Source organism: Python bivittatus, unplaced genomic scaffold, assembly GCF_059951505.1.
Source record: "Python bivittatus isolate LINGU-HERP-01145 unplaced genomic scaffold, Pbiv_v1 ctg000650_np1212, whole genome shotgun sequence".
Lineage (NCBI taxonomy): Eukaryota > Metazoa > Chordata > Lepidosauria > Squamata > Pythonidae > Python > Python bivittatus.
The window spans coordinates 2507973-2524982 of NW_028277093.1; the positions used below are offsets into that span (position 1 = coordinate 2507973).

The 17010-nt window shown below is 43.4% G+C and overlaps 1 protein-coding gene and 1 long non-coding RNA gene across 3 annotated transcripts; both read left to right on the forward strand.

Annotated features, from left to right (window-relative positions):
* Positions 1–1649: 1649 nt before the first annotated feature.
* Positions 1650–8715, forward strand: LOC103068129 (uncharacterized). The gene is made up of 6 exons (XM_015891150.3): positions 1650–1834; positions 2342–2948; positions 3326–3458; positions 3653–3708; positions 4133–4259; positions 5191–8715. Exons 2-6 carry the CDS (start codon positions 2475–2477, stop codon positions 6222–6224), a joined length of 1824 nt encoding a protein of 607 aa, XP_015746636.1. The 5' UTR covers positions 1650–1834; positions 2342–2474; the 3' UTR covers positions 6225–8715.
* Positions 8716–9840: 1125 nt separating this feature from the next.
* LOC148214500 (uncharacterized) lies at positions 9841–16167 on the forward strand. 2 transcript variants are annotated; one of them, XR_015798059.1, is made up of 2 exons: positions 9841–10056; positions 14416–16167. It is a non-coding gene; the product is annotated as an uncharacterized LOC148214500 (long non-coding RNA). The 2 variants fall into 2 exon arrangements; XR_015798058.1 differs by having other exon boundaries at positions 9841–10002.
* Positions 16168–17010: the final 843 nt, after the last annotated feature.

The following is a 17010-nucleotide window of genomic DNA, read 5'->3' on the forward strand; positions in this document are numbered from 1 at the left end:
AACTTCCCAGTCTACTTACTATTCTGACATTTCCTGATGGTCTCCCTGTCAGGTCCACAAAGTCCAAACCCCAATTTAAAAGAATTCTCGTGAAACCAGGCCTGGCTCAGGTAAATGCTCCTTTATTGGTTGGCACATGCAGCTTGAAGCAAAGCATTGCTAAAACTAAAGCCTGTGTAAATTTCTCTCTACTTATCTCTCCCCCACCCCCTTGCTACACTGGTGCCAAACTCCTTTCTCACAGAATGGTGGCCTTGTGCATTCTTCCCACTGATAACACAGTTCTTCCCAGCCTTCAGACTACCACCGGTTTTGTCTGCATTCAGGTCTTGCTGTAAATTCCCATATCAGTGTGAGTGCCTCTCCATCTCATAGCAATAACCCAAGCACAACTATAAGCTACCATCTCCCCTAGGTACAAATGGCAGAATCAAATCAAGCAAACACCCATTGACTGCTATAGCTTTTTTAAATTGACATTTGATTGATGCGGGTTCTGCATCAATCTCCCATCCCAATGCTAACCACAGCCAACCCTGATTCTATCCCCAAACCAGCAAAGATCCGCTAAATGCTACCTCCTGCTGATATCTACGCACTGTCACTTATGCCCTAGTCACCTCTTCTTTAGATCTCTAACGTACCCTACAAGGGGCTACTCTTGAAGCTTCAGTTGGTGCAAAATGCAGCAACGCAGGCAGTTATGCGATTGGTTGCCAGTTTCCTTCCAGGTCCAATTCATGCTGGTGTTGACCTTTAAAACCCCTCATGGCATGAGGCCAGCTTATCTGAGGGAACACACCTCCCCAGTTACATCTGCCTGTCCCATCAGGTCTGGCAGAGAAGGCAGGCGTGCTGCGGGTCCTGTCTGCCAGGGAATTACATCTGGTGGGTCCCAGGAGAGGTTCCTTCTCTGCCTTGTGGAGTCTTCTCTCCCCAGAACTGAGATTAGCTTCATCTCCCTCAACATTCCACAAGTCCCTCAAGACCTGGCTATGTGATCAGGCCTGGGGGGCCCCAGGGAGATTTTGCGATGGCTCCCTTATTAACATTATCCCCTCCTTTTTTGTGCGCATTTATAGTTATTTTTACTTACAATTGTTTTTATGTATTTATTCTTTCTAATTGTTGTATGCCGCCCAGAAACACTCTTTTGTGAGATGGGCAGCTATACAAATACGATAAATAAATAAAAATATTCAGCCAAAGGGCACAACAGCATCACTTCTTCATCTGGATCCCTTTATTGGAGAAACGGAGGCTGCATCCTTCCGGGGCTTCAACAGAAAGTCCGGATCAATGCAACGATGGAACCAAGGAAGGCCATAAGGCAGCTAGCCCACGTGCCCTTCCAGGGAGTCAGGCAGGGCTCTTCCAGCTGCCGGGGCCCCGGATTCTGGGACTTGCACGGCAACTGCGGAGCCCAGCCACATCGTACTCACTTCCCACTTTCCCTGGGCTCTCTCGTCCAGTGGGGTGGAGGCAATTTTCACTTTACACCCGGAGGGAGCCGCACTCACTCCGGTTCCATCCCTGGAAAGCCGCTTCCGCGCTCCGACGCAATCCTCCGTCGGCACGACTGGAGTTCGTAGCAGGAGGACAGGAAGTAGGTGCCTGGCCTCTCTAGGAAGAAGCCGCCCGCCGCTGACGTTTCCGGGAAGCAAAGGCGGCACAGGGATGCATTGCGGGACGGAGACTCGGCGAGGGTGGGGGCCCTTTCCGGACGCGCAGCAGCAGTTCCCGTGTTGCTTCCCAGGAAGCGGTTTTCCTGATGCGGCTGGGCTCCGCAGTTAGCATACAATTCCCAGGCTGGATCCCGGGGGCTGGAAAGCGGGTGGGTCGTGCCTTCCCCATCGTACTAGAATTGCAGGGGGTGCTGGTTGGGCTCTTATGTTCCTGAAGATTGCAGCCTCCGCTTCTGCTCTCAAGGGATGCGGGCGGAGAAACGGGCATTTGTGGGATCTCAGAGGAGAGGGCAGTCCTGAGCAAAAGCATCCATTCTCTCTACAAGGCATGCTCCAGAGCTCAGGGTAGAGCCGTGTCCAGGGCAATCTAGGCACCTCAATCTCGGAGGAACTTGGTTTCCATGCTGAGAAAGTTCATTTGTGCTCAGATCTTTTAAGGATTCCCAGAGCAAGTTTTGTTTGCAGCAGGAGATTACATTCAGGAGAAAGTTATGAAGCTTTCTCCAGTCTGAAATGCCCTTTGATTAACATTAAATCTGGCTGAATGTTATTAGAAAAAATCGAAAGGGGCAAAGGTTTCTGGAAAAGATGATTGTATCAACCTCTTGAACTGCAATTCTCTCATACATTAATGCTCTTTTTCTTTTTGATCACAGATTGGGAGCTGGATGTATCTTGTTTTATCTGCAAACTTCCTGTTTCCATAGAAACAAGAACTTGTCATCAAAGAGAGCTCAGTGGTCTTTTTAGATTCCTCAGTGGACTCTTTCAGAAGTTCTGGTTCTATAGATGGAAGAAGGTTTGGAGTCCTGTTACCCATTGGGAGTTGTGGTTGAGCACAGATGGAAAATGGATGGAAAAACACCAGACTATGAGGGAACAGCAATACCCCCTCTCCTTCTTCCGGGGGAGGCCAGTCTGAAGGTCTGGGAAAGTTGCAGGAAGAAGACCCCAGATGAAGAAAAAATCAGCGTTGATGTTCAGCGACAAATATTTAGAGGATTCTGCTACCAGGAGGCCAAGGGCCCCCGAGAGATATGCAGCCAACTTCATTACTTTTGCTCTCAGTGGCTGCAGCCAGAAAGAAACTCAAAGTCTCAGATGCTGGACATGGTGATCCTGGAGCAACTCCTGGCCATCCTGCCCACAGAGATAAAGAACTGGGTCAAGGAATGTGGAGTGGAGACTAGTTCTCAGGCTGTGGCCCTGGCAGAAAGCTTCCTCCTGAGCCAGGTGGAGGAGAAGAGGCAGGAAGAAATGCAGGTCTGGTTGGTTCTGAGGGGGCGGTAATGAAATTCTTGAGGTTTCCATCCCCAACCCCTCCAAACCATTTTGCAGCTGGCCAGGTAATAGTTTTGACTCAGGCCAGCCTTAAATACAGGGATATTGCTCTTATTACCAGAGCTAGAAAGGGACTTATAAGCTTCTCAACCAGTCCTTTCTGGTATTATTCATATAAGGAAGAAGTATAACTTCTTCTCAAAGCAGTATACGTTGCCCTTTCTGAAAATTTCTCAAGAGTTGGGAGAAACCCAAGCTGCTCTGCACAGATGAACATGGAATAGAAGGCGAGGTGGGATGGAAGGTACAGGTGCGATTGTTCCCATTTCTGCTAATTCCTTCCTTTCTGATGTCTGCAGTTGCAAGTGAAGATGCCCTGTATTAATTTAGTCACTGAGCGCTCTGAAGCAAGAGGGGATCTGTTGAAATCTTCCCAGGATTCACTCTTTGGAAGGATCTCCCAAAAGGATGAAGTTCAGGACACACCACCAGGTAAGGAAGGATTCTTTCCAATGGCAAAAAGTTATCAAGAGTTCTCCAAACTGTTGTCCTTCATGAGCCTCTTTTACAACCAAACTTTGACCCTCTTAGCACAAATAGGATTTCTACCTAGTTTTCTCCAGAATGTATTGTATTAAGAATGCTTTGAAAAATGTCTGTTTCCTCCATCTTTGTCTTCCCCACAGAGAACAAAATGATACACCAGCTCCCACTGGGAAAACCAGCTCCTCTTTCAGCTCAGGTAGGAAGAAAATTTCTGCCACCCTCAAAACTGCATATGTGGTTTATTCAAGATGCATCTCCTCTACCCCCCAAAACTGAATTTATAATCCAGAATCAGTCCCTTTCCTGACCGAGAGCAAATCTGGTGGATGCAAGAAAGAGCTCAGGGTTAGGTAGATCCAGAACAATGTTGTTCTTTGTGCATTCAGTGGCATCGAATCCTGTGGAGATATTAATCAGCCTTTGTGAAGTTAATCACCTATCTCCAATGTGTTTTTGGCCAGTGCATGTGAGCTATGTCCATTTACTTCCTCAATTCTGAAACTTGCCAGAAAAATTTCTGTTTATTTCATTGCAAGTCTCTGCTTTGAGGATTTCTGAGAGATCTTGAAAGACTTTTCTCAGTCTGTCTCTTAATAAGGAACTTTTTATTCCTCTTTCAGGATTCCATATCCTTCAAGGAGGTGGTCATCTATTTCACCAAGGAGGAGTGGGCTCTGCTAGATCCCGATCAGAAAGCTCTCCATGAGGAAGTCATGTTGGAGACCTGTAGGAATGTGGCTTTTCTGAGTAAGAGTCCCTTTGCTCTCCATTCAAATAGTTGGGTTAGATGTTTTCTAGTTGGAAGAAATCCATTTAGTTTTAGCTGTCAGACCTTCAGGGTAGGCCAGATAAAGGAACAGACCCTGTGGGAATTTCACAAATGCTTCTTTATTGTTGCATAGCTAGTAACAGAAACTTGAAAGCCTGCCTAGTTTTTCTTTGTGCCATCTTTTACTAAACAAAGTTAAGACAGGGTTGTTTTGCATTCCTTTTTCACAGTTGCTTCAATCTCATGTAAGTAATCTCTAAATTCCTTCAGTACATATAATATCCAACTATATATGTCACATGCTGGGCTGAACAGAAGGTATTGCAGGGGTCTTGACATAGTGCCTGGAAGCTGCCAGAGTCTGGATGGACTAAAACAGGAGCACACGCAATTCAAACAAGAGAGAATTATGCCAGTCTAGAAATCAGCAAGTTCCAGATTGATTCAAAGTTTGGCTGCAAGTGGGGTTGTGCTCCCTCAAAATAGTAGAGTGGCCTGCAGTTTGAGGGTAGTGCTGGATTCATGCTTCCTGCTAAAAGAATGGTGGCCATGCACCAGGTAGGCATTTTCCCAGCTTTAGCTGGTGTGCCAGTTGCAGCCTTTCCTGGAAATGGGGGTGATGACAATTGTTGCTCATGCTATTGTCGTTTCTTAGTCAGATTACTACAACTCACTCTACATGCAGCTGCCCTTGAAGACCAACCAAAAGTCTTACGTTCAAACATGTTACGGGAGGCGCACTGGGCCCCAGTTTCTTTCTAGGTGCAATTCAAAGGTTTTGTTATAACATATAAGGCCCTGAACATGCCTCTAAGACTTCATTTCTTAGTCAAAAAGAAGTACTTCTATACACAACGCAAGGATAACTTGAAATATTTTGCCTTAGTTCATTCTTTTTCTCCCAAATAGGTAATGAGCGGAAGAATAAACAGGAAACAGAGATAGAGCCATTGCAAGTCATCAAGGTTGAAGTGGGAGAAGAGACATTTCAAAATCAGTGCCTGCCAAAAAATCAAGAGGGAATTCAATTAAATATTCAGAGGAGCAAAAATCCTTCTTCATGTCCTGAAATCTATGACTTCCTGACCCAAGAAGATATTAAAGCAGAAAGAAGGCGACAGTGTTTAGATTATGAGAAAATATTTGAAGATCAATCAGATTTAAGTAAACAATGTGAATGGAAAGACAGTGGAAAAAAATACAGCAGGATTTGCCCTCTTACTTTGCATCAACAAGATTGCATGGGAAAGAAACTGTTTAAATGCAAAGTATGTAGGAAAAGCTTCAGCAAGTACAGTAAAATTATTGCACATGAAAGAATCCACACAGGGGAGAAGCCATTTAAATGCATGGAATGTGGTAAGAGCTTTACTCAGAGTAGTCACCTTACTTCCCATAAAAGGATCCACACAGGGGAGAAGCCCTATAAATGCTTGGAATGTGGAAAGAGCTTTACTCAAAATAGTCACCTTACTTACCATAAAAGGCTTCACTCAGGAGAGAAACCATATAAATGCATGGAGTGTGGAAAGGACTTTGCTGATTCTAGTTCCCTTCTTGTGCATAAAAGGATCCACACTGGGGAGAAACCTTACACATGCATGGAATGTGGAAAGAACTTCACCCTGAGCAGTCACCTTACTTCTCATAAAAGGATCCACACAGGGGAAAAACCATTTCAGTGTACAGAATGTGGAAAGAGCTTTAGTACGAAGAGTTCTCTTAAATTTCATAAAAAGATCCACACAGGGGAAAGGCCATATAAGTGCATGGAATGTGGAAAAAGCTTCAAGCGGATTGCTGATCTAACTCGACATGATAGAACGCATAGAAAACAAGATCCATACAAATCCACTGGGTGTGGTAAAAGATTTCATAACAGCAGGTACCTTACTTCACATAAAAGGACCCCCAGAGGGGAAAAGCCAACTGAATGCAGGTAGTGTGGGGAAGAGCTTCCCATTGACTATGTTGACGAATTATGAGCCATGAAGTCTGTGTCAAGTCTTAGCAACCACAAAGGTGGATTTTCTCCATGACAGTCTGTCCTCAGGTATGGATATTAATCAACAACAAAGAATTCATGCAGAGGAAATACCATATAAATTCACTGAGTGTGGAAAAAAATTCGATGACAACATTTGTCTTACTTCCCATAAAAGAATCCACACAGGACAGAAACCTTTTAAATGGAATGTGGAAAGAGCTTCATTCAGAAGAGTAATTTTATTGCATATAGAAAAATCCAGAGAGGGGAGAATCCATATAAATGCAGGGAATGTGGAAAAAAGCTTCAGTATTAGATTACTTAGTATATATAAATAAAGGCAAAGAGGGCAGAAATCACACACATGTATGGAAAGTGGATAGAACTTTGTACATTGTAGTAACCTGATTTCCCATAAAAGGAACTGCATGGAAAACAAACTGTAAAGTGTGCAAAGTGCTTCAGGATGAACTTCAATTTTTTTTGTTGTTGTTCAGTCGTTAAGTTGTGTCCGACTCTTCGTGACCCCATGAACCATATCGCACCAGGCCTTCCTGTTCTTCACAGTCTCCCTGAGTTTGCTCAGTTTCATGCTCATTGCTTCAGTGATGCTATCTAACCATCTCATCCTCTGCTGTCCTCTTCTCCTTTTGCCTTCAATCTTTCCCAGCATCAGGGTCTTTTCCAAAGAGTCCTCTCTTCGCATTAGGTGACCAAAGTATCTGAGCTTGAGCTTCATTATCAATCCTTCCAATGAGCAATCAGGGTTAAACAAGAGGAGACTGCATACCACAGACATCTGCTAGTTTCTGACACCTTAGGCCACACCTGACCTTTGATGGTGAGGCAAGCTTTTAAAACTTTAAAAACTGAGTAGGTCCTCAAGACAGTCAAATTTTGATTTCCTTTCATTTATCTTTTGTTTGTCAAAATTAAATGAAAGTTATTAAATACACATATCATTTTTCCTTGTTATGTTATTAAGTATTCCCCATGTCATGTTAAGAAAAACAGTTTGATGATTACAGAGAGCTTCGGGGGGGCACATTCAAGGTTTTGGAGAGCTCATGTGACCCTTTGGCTTCAGATGGTGCACCTACAAATATATGGAATTGGATAAGAGTCATTCTGAGTTCTCAGATATGATTGAATCTGGTTTCATTTATTTTTTGTCCCCATTTAGCAAACTGTCAGGAACAGTCTATATTTTTGCTCATTTGCTGTAATTCATGAAACTGGTTTTAAAATAAGTTAAAACTCTATGATGTCCATTAGCCTTGTAAGTTGCTTGTGCTCAACCCAATGATGGGCTTCTCCAACAAAAGTGATTGATCGTTAGGCTATATAAACCTAATTATATAACCAAATATATAAATGGTTCTAAAGAATTTTTAAAAATCAACTTGGTGGGTTTTGTGGAATGATGGTTGAACTTTGCTGCAAACATTAAAGGTAGGTGGGATGAGAATGTTCAATATTATTGGTTGTATTTGTAAAGGTGTTACTTATTACTACTTCATTAGCACTTAGCAAATTTTGGGTGGTTTTAAACTAAGCAGAATCCACCTGTTTATTATTTCATAGTGGACCTTGAAGAAATTCTAGTGTTGTTGGTTGCACTGGGAAGTTGGGAAACATTCCAACAGAAGGACTTCCAGATTGCTAAGAAAACAGTATGAGTACAATCATAAGAGCTGAGATCAACTTGGGAGCAGTCTTAACTTTAACTATGATTTACACTGTTTCATTTATAGTTATTTGTGTTTGCTTGTGTATCATGGAATATTGCTCTTTTTATAAAACTCCTTAAATGATTATTATAAATCTGTTCATGGTGTTTAAAATCTAATTCAGACTGCTTAGGAACTTGGTTTCATTCCCAACAAGATGTGAAGAGGAAATCTATACATGGTCTAGGGCTCCCTACTTTTTTCTCTCTTTCTAATATGAATTTGAATACAATAACACGTATGCAGAACTAGAGGGTGGGGAAGATCTGTTTTCCTGGAAGGTCAATATTTTTAGCATACAAGGTTGCTTTGTAGTTTGTTCATTGCTGTTTAGCTGAAAAAAAGCCATCAGAAATAAGGAGTAGCCACTCACCACAAGCTGGCAGAAATACTTGAAGGATTCCATGGCTGAAGAAATTAATTTGAAAAAACCAAAATTTAATTATTCAGTCATTCAATTTATATAGCTGCCCATGTCACTTTTATGTTGGATAGGAGTTTGTAAGAAATACAGATATTAAAAATCCCAAATCCCAAATCTCACACATAGGTGAGCAAGCAGGAGCCAATACTGCCTTGTAATCTAAAGAAAAGCAAAAGATTGGTGGGGGGCACATGTATGGGATAGAAGTAAAGTGGCATATCCTGCACCCAGTGGGAGTTTGACTAGATGAGCTCTACTGTCATTACAACTCTAGGTTTTATGAAAATAGTATACAGTACTAGTTGCTTAATGGCAAAAGGCTAACAAGAAAGAAAAATGCAATAATTAGTGCAATAATGGAGTAGAATTAAAGCCTATTATTGACAAATACTCCTTGCCATGTTTCTGCTTTCTGAGGATTTTCTGATGGTTTTTCCAAACCTCTTTCTGAGGATTTCTGATGAGTGAATTTCTAGACAATTGTAGATTAAATACTGTCCCTCTCTACAAAAGAAAAGGAGACTCTGGAACTTCTGAGCAGATCATTTAAAAATGAAGTGAAAATCACTTTTAAAACTGCAGTTATACGTAGAAGTTAGTGCATTGGTCAATTAGGTTATGGAGGAGAAAAATATTTTATAGAATATTATACCATGCTCTACTGTGATCTTTATGCTAACTGAAGGTCTTGGGTCTATAGGAAACTGAAAGAGAACAGCATATTTGATGTCATCAGGGCATATCTGTTTCCTGCCTAAGGTAGGGCTTAGCCCATTAACAGTTTATCAGCCATCTGAACAGGAATTGTGAATAATTTGCAGAGACAGCCTGTCTTTAGTCTTCTCTTTCCTGGAAAGCTGGCATGCAGGACTGGCTATGAATTGACTTGATCTACTAACCCCTCATAAAAATAGCTGTTTCTCCTCACAAGCTTTTATTAAAAGAGCTTTGCATCAGTGCTCCAATATTTAGTTGCCATCTCTCGTCCTCTCTTCACTCCTTTCAAAGGATCCATTTCATTCACGGAGGATTAGATAAATCTGCCTCTCGTTTTTCCACCATTTCGCATTTTCTGAAGTAAAATTTTCTAGAACTTCATCTTTTTCCATTTAGGATCTGGGTTTCCTTCGATATTCTTGATTTTTCTTTCCTTCAGGACCTCCATTTTGCTCTCCCACAGCTTCTCCCCAGGTGCCACAGCCGCCATCTTTTATTACCTCAGATCAGTTTCTGTTCCTCAAAAAATTGTTCTTAATATCTTCAATACAGTCGCTAGAGAAGGACTTTGGGGCAGAATCATTCAGCACTACTATTATTTTACTAGGAGGAGGAGAGTCTTTCTTTCGTACTTCGGATGCTCCTGACAGACAGGGAGTAAATATTAGCTCCACCCCTTCAAACGTTTTCTTTCCTGTAGGTTCCAAATGTTCCCCGCCACCCTCCTGGGGAATCCCCTTGACGTTCTTTCCTTCTCCCCCGCTGGGTTCGCCCAGGCGCTGAGCGCGGGATCCACTAGTTGGCACCCTTTCGCAAACCGCCTCATTTTTCAGCCAAAGGGCTCCCTGAAATTCTGGCCAAAAGTGAGTCTCGCGCGTGATCCTGCTGCGTGCTACTCTCCAACTCCAATCCTCCAGGTCGGTGGGATGGAGCTCGGAGTCCCGAGGGGGTGGGTGAGAGAAACCTGGAGCCCGGATCTGCCTCTTACACCAGGCGAGGGAAATGGCCCCTTCTTCGGGTCTTCCTCTTTTCAGGGTTGGGGCATCACCTGCAGCCTCAGCCTGGCGAAGGGGGCGGGTGGGGATGCTTTATCCCGGAAGAAACCTGGGTGGCCAAGCGGGGAGGGGGGGGAGGAGAGCCAGGCAGAGCCCCGCCTGGTTCAGCTCCACTTTCTTTTTCCTGGCAATTCCCAGGCGGTCCCCAACTGCAGACGCCCTGGAGGTTTGCAAAGCCCTCCCTCGCTCGGCTCCCTGGAAGGAAGCATTCAGCCTCTGAGCCAGCCTGGGACGGCTCCCCCCATGGCCCCTTTCCCAGTCTGGGGAGGGGCCCTGGCTCGGCGGGGAGTCTGTCCCGGAGGCAGAAAAACCGCAGAGTCCAACCTCTGTTTTTCCAGTTAAGGGATCTGTATTTAGAGGGCGCACAGAACTTTTGTTTCCTGGGGAGCCTGGAGGAAAGGCCAGTTGTGAGCTATAGGAACGGTTCTGTTAAAGTTCAGCATCTGCTAAGACTGCTAAGAGAAGGAAATGGCAACCCACTCCAGTATCCTTGCCAAGAAAACCCCATGGACAATGTTAAAAGGCTAAAAGATATGACGCCAGAAGATGAGCCCCTCAGGTCGGAAGGTGTCCAATATGCTACTGGGGAAGAGCGGAGGGCAATTCCAAGTAGCTCCAGAAAGAGTGAAGCGGCTGGGCCAAAGCCGAAAGGACGTTCAGCTGTGGATGTATCTGGAAGCGAAAAGAAGGTCCGATGCTGTAAAGAACAATATTGTATAGGTACCTGGAATGTAAGATCTATGAACCAAGGCAAGCTGGATGTGGTCAAACATGAGATGACAAGATTGAACATCAACATCTTGGGAATCAGCTAATTGAAATGGACGGGAATGGGTGAATTTAATTCGGGTGACCATTATATCTACTACTGTGGGCAAGAAACCCTTAGAAGAAATGGAGTTGCACTCATAGTCAGTAAGAGAGTGGGAAAGGCAGTAATGGGGTACAACCTCAAAAACGACAGAATGATCTCAGTGTGTATCCAAGGCAAACCATTCAACATCACAGTAATCTAAGTCTATGCCCCAACCACTGATGCCCAAGAAGCTGAAGTTGACCGGTTCTATGAAGACCTACAACACCTTCTAGAACTAGCACCAAAAAAAGATGTCCTTTTCATCATAGGGGATTGGAATGCTAAAGTAGGAAGTCAAGGAGTAATTGGAATAACAGGCAAGTTTGGCCTTGGAGTACAAAATGAAGCAGGGCAAAGGCTAATAGAGTTCTGTCAAGAGAACAAGCTAGTCATAGCAAACACTCTTTTCCAACAACACAAGAGACGACTCTACACATGGACATCACCAGATGGTCAATACCGAAACCGGATTGATTACATACTTTGCAGCCAAAGGTGGAGAAGCTCTATACAGACAGCAAAAACAAGACCAGGAGCTCACTGTGGCTCAGATCATGAGCTTCTTACTGCAAAATTTAGGCTTAAATTGAAGAATGTAGGGAAAACCACTAGACCACTCAGGTATGACTTAGATCATATTCCTTATGAGTACGCAGTGAAGGTGATGAATAGATTTAGAGGATTAGATTTGGTAGACAGAGTGCCTGAAGAACTATGGACGGAGGTCTGTAACATTGTACAGGAGGCAGCAACTAAAACCATCCCAAGGAAAAAGAAATGCAAGAAAGCAAAATGGCTATCTGATGAGGCTTTACAAATAGCTGTGGAAAGAAGGAATGTGAAAAGCAAGGGTGAAAGGGAAAGATATAAGCAACTGAATGCAGATTTCCAGAGAATAGCAAGGAGAGATAAGAAGGCCTTCTTAAATGAACAATGCAAAGAAATTGAGGAAAACAATAGAATGGGAAAGACTAGAGATCTCTTCAAGAAAATTGGAGATATCAAAGGAACGTTTAGTACAAAGATGGGCATGATAAAGGACAAAAAAGGCAGGGACCTAACAGAAGCAGAAGAGATTAAGAAGAGGTGGCAAGAATACACAGAAGAACTATACAAGAGAGATCTTAATGTCCCCGATGTCCATGTTGGTGTGGTCACTGACCTTGAGCCAGACATCCTAGAGAGTGAAGTCAAGTGGGCCTTAGGAAGCATTGCTAACAACAAAGCTAGTGGAGATGACAGTATTCCAGCTGAGTTATTTAAAATACTAAAAGATGATGCTGTTAGTGCTGCACTCAATATGCCAGCAAGTTTGGAAAACACAACAGTGGCCACGGGATTGGAAATGGTCAGTTTACGTTCCAATTCCAAAGAAGGGCAATGCCAAAGAATGCTCAAACTATCACAGAATTGCACTCATTTCACATGCTAGCAAGGTTATGCTCAAAATCCTACAAGCTAGGCTTCAGCAGTACGTGAACCAAGAACTACTGGATGTACAAGCTGGGTTTCGAAGAGGCAGAGGAACTAGAGATCAAATTGCCAACATTCGCTGGATCATGGAGAAAGCACAAGAGTTCCAGAAAAATATCTACCTCTGCTTCATTGACTATGCAAAAGCCTTTGATTGTGTGGATCACAACAAACTGTGGCAAATTCTTAAAGAGATGGGGGTACCAGACCATCTTACCTGTCTCCTGAGAAATCTGTATGCGGGCCAAGAAGCAACAATTAGAACCAGTCACGGAACAATCGATTGGTTCAAAATAGGGAAAGGAGTACAACAAGGCTGTATACTGTCACCCTGCTTATTTATTTATTTATTTATTTATTATTTATTTATTACATTCGATTTATTGTCCGCCCATCTCCCCCCAATGGGGAACTCTGGGCAGCTCACAAAGTACATATAATACAATTATACAATTAATTACGCTGTGTGACCGGCAGGGGTCGCTAGGGGGTCATCCGGGCTTTTCCTCCTCCATAGATCTTCCTCGCCACTCTCCGCTCATGCTGGCTGCATTCAGAGTTCGGCCAGCACCGATATTTTGCTCCCCTGCGCAGCACCGCCGGTTCCTCCCATCTAAACGGGATTACCCATTTATCTACTCGCAGATGGAATAGCTTTCGAATTGCTGGGTGAGCAAGGAGCTAGGACAAGGGACAGGAGCTCACCCTGTCCCGCGGAGCTTACATCATGAGAAATGCCAGGCTGGAAGAATCACAAACCGGAATTAAGATTGCAGGGAGAATCATCAATAACCTCAGATAGGCAGACGATACCACCCTAATGGCAGAAAGTGAAGAAGAATTAAAGAGCCTCTTGATGAGGGTGAAAGAAGAGAGTGTGAAAGCTGGCTTGAAACTCAACATTAAAAAAACTAAGATCATGGCATCTGGACCCATCAATTCCTGGCAAATAGAAGGGGTAGAAATGGAAGCAGTAACAGACTTCATTTATTTGGGCTCCAAGATCACCGCAGACGGAGACTGCAGCCATGAAATTAAAAGACGCTTGCTCCTTGGGAGGAAAGCTATGGCAAACCTAGATAGCATATTAAAAAGCAGAGACGTCACCTTGCCGACAAAGTTCTGCATAGTCAAAGCTATGATTTTTCTGGTAGTAATGTATGGCTGTGAGAGCTGGACCATAAAGAAGGCTGAGCGCCGAAGAATTGATGCCTTTGAACTGTGGTGCTGGAGAAGACTCTTAAGAGTCCCCTGGACTGCTAGGAGGTCAAACCAGTCAATCTTAAAGGAAATCAACCCTGATTGCTTATTGGAAGGATTGATAATGAAGCTCAAGCTCAGATACTTTGGTCACCTAATGCGAAGAGAGGAGTCTTTGGAAAAGACCCTGATGCTGGGAAAGATTGAAGGCAAAAGGAGAAGAGGACGGCAGAGGATGAGATGGTTAGATAGCATTGCTGAAGCAATGAGCATGAAACTGAGCAAACTCAGGGAGGCAGTGAAGGACAGGAAGGCCTGGCGCAATATGGTTCATGGGGTCACAAAGAGTCGGACACGACTTAACAACTGAACAACAACATCTGCTAAGACTATCCAAGCCATTTGCAGTTCAGAGGCTTTTGACACCCTGGTCTGGATTAATTTCCTAACACGGCAAAGCTTGAAGCATTGCCAAGAAAAAGAGAAAATGTGCAGGTGAGTCTGCTGAAATTAGAAAGGTTACTTTTTGGAAAAGGGGGGAAGCTGTGTGCAGTGTGAAAACACTTATAGTACTTATAATAATAAGTTTCCAGAGAGCAAAGATTTCTGAACAACAATGTTAAGACAATGTTCTGGAGTACAGTTGATGTTTTTCCCTGTTTTTGTGACTTTGTGTTTCTTTTTCACCTTAGCATGGGAACTGAAAGCATCTTCCATTGTGTATGAAGTTTCTAATTATATATTAAAATTGCTGATCCCCAAGAGAGCTCTTCTTGCCATTCTCCTATGATTGGAAGTTGCTTTGTAGAACCAGGAGATCCTTTGGATTTATTTGGAACAGCATCTCACCCAATAAAAAAATGGGCTCACAAGACATAGCAGAAGAAGAAGGAAATGACCATATCCCGAGGCGGAGTTCACACATCGAGGTAAATTTTTGCGGCCGGAGCTGGTAGTAACCCGAAAAGTTCGTTAGTAGAGCCGTTCGTATCCCGAGGTACCACTGTATTAGGAAAAAGCTCCAAAAGTTACCTGTCCCATCAACCCAAAATTTTGAAACTCTTATCCAGATGGCTTTCACTGTTTATTTTCATATAAAAAAAAAGATAAGAGAATGCATAAACAAGCATCTCTTCTTGCACTGGCCATTCGCCCACAAAGCAAAGGGAGGCAAAAATCCTCCCGCTCAGAGACTCATACAGAAAGAACAATGTGCAAAATGTGAGCAAATTGGCCACTGGAGAAATAAATGTTGGTGGAATGCCAAGCCTGATGCCCAACCTTCAAGGGCCAACAGAGGCTGAAAAAGACCAACACTGCAAGGCCAAGAGCCACAGAGAGGCAGACCTCAAAACTTTCAGCAGAGGTCTGGACCCCTTTTTCTTTTTTAAGTGCTCAAGTCTCTGAATTTTACCCTGAGAACAGTTCATACTAAAGGGACTCCAGAGGGCTTTTGTTTTCCCCCATCCTCTGGTTGAGTTAAATGCCAACCCTATCATTTTTTCATTGATATAGATGCAACTTATGGTGTTTTAAATGACAAAAATATCCCTTGCCTGACCATTTCCTCTGCTCCCATAATTGGTGCAACAGGAGTTATGGAAATGGCACCAATCAGTCAACCTCTTTCAGTCGTCGTTCCCAGGGACCTCAATTGGATTATTCTTTTTGCTCATGCCACATTGTCCCATTAATCTTTTTGGTTGGGACCTATTAGGAAAATTAAGAGTTATCATTTAATTCAGTGATTAAGGCTTGAGTTTTCACCTTCCCCCAGAACAGGCTTATTTTTGTTTTTATCCAAGCCAACTGAAGCCAGCCCACTTGATAACACCCAGATTGACCCACGGGTGTGGTATCAAGGGAAACCAGGGTTTGCTCGGTTTGCCAAGCCCCACATGGCTCAGTTGCTTCCTGAGGCACAACCCATCTCGATCAAGCAATATCCTATTAGATGGGAAGCACGCCTGGGAATTAAAATATTAATTGACCACCTTGTCTAGTGACCAAGTATGGTACACAGTTATTGATTTCAAGGATGTCTTTTTCCTGCATTCCTTTAGCTAAGGAGTGCCAGCAATATTTTGTTTTGGAGTGGGAGGATCCCACTACAAGATAAGAATGTCAGCTTTTCTGGACAAGGTGTCAGAGTCTGCACACTCAATCCCAAAGTTCAGTAAATCCTCTGGAGTCCAAAGAGTTCCATTACAGATTTCTTTATTTAGGAGAAACGCACAGCATCATAGTTTGTTGAGTCTGCCTGAACATAGCAAAGCCTTGTCTTTTTAAGCCCAACTTCCCCCCCTTCTAGGTTTCTATTCCCACTTGCAGCTCTTCGCGCCTTCCTCCAGTTCTCACACGTCCTGGCCTTGGATGTCTGGCTCAAGATAGAGATAACGGCACCTGGCCTCCTCCTTCCCCCCCTTATGGCAGGTCAAGCAAACGGTTAGAATAACATTCCCAGCATTACACTATTGATCTATGTTTAGCAATTAAAGCAAAAGTATAATTAGTAATTACAGCATATTAAAACAATCGAAGAATCTGGTTTGCGTAGATCCTGACATAAGGCTCCCCCAGGGGTACAGAAACAGCCCTACAGCGGCTGCTGTTTGTTGCTGCTTTGTCCCCAGATTTAAAGGACTTTTCCCCCAATGGGAATTCTCTGCTTCTTTATGTTGATAATCTCCTTTTGGCTGGAAAGATTAAAGAAGCCATAGAAACCATCTCTGCATTTTTCCTCAATCACCTTGCTGTTAAAGGATATTCCTGGATATTCCCTCTTTGCCAAGCCTCTTTACCAACTCATTCAGAAAGATATGGCTTGGATATGGGCTAAAGTAAAAATCAATCTGTTTGAAAGAAATTAAGACTCTCTTGCTATTGCTGTGGCCCTTGCCCTTCCTGATCAGTTTAAAGGCTTTGATTTGTTTGTTATTGAAGAACAAGGATGCACACTAGGAGTCTTCACCCAGAAATTAAGACCTGAAAAGGATTCCTATTGCTTATTTATCCAAAATCATGGATGCTGTGGTAAAAGGCTGGCCTTCTTGCCTTCGTTTAATTGCAGCTACAGCGCTTTTAATTTAAGAGACAGAAAAGATGTCTGCACCCCCCACTCTGTTCAAACATTGCTGGAACAAAAACTTCCTGCATGGGCTACTTCAGCCCGATTGACTAAATATGCCAGCTTAATTTTGGAAAATGATTCAATTAAATTGTTTCGCTGTGAACAGCTCAACCCAGCCACCCTCCTGCCTCGACCATCAGAGGTTGGCTGGCCCATC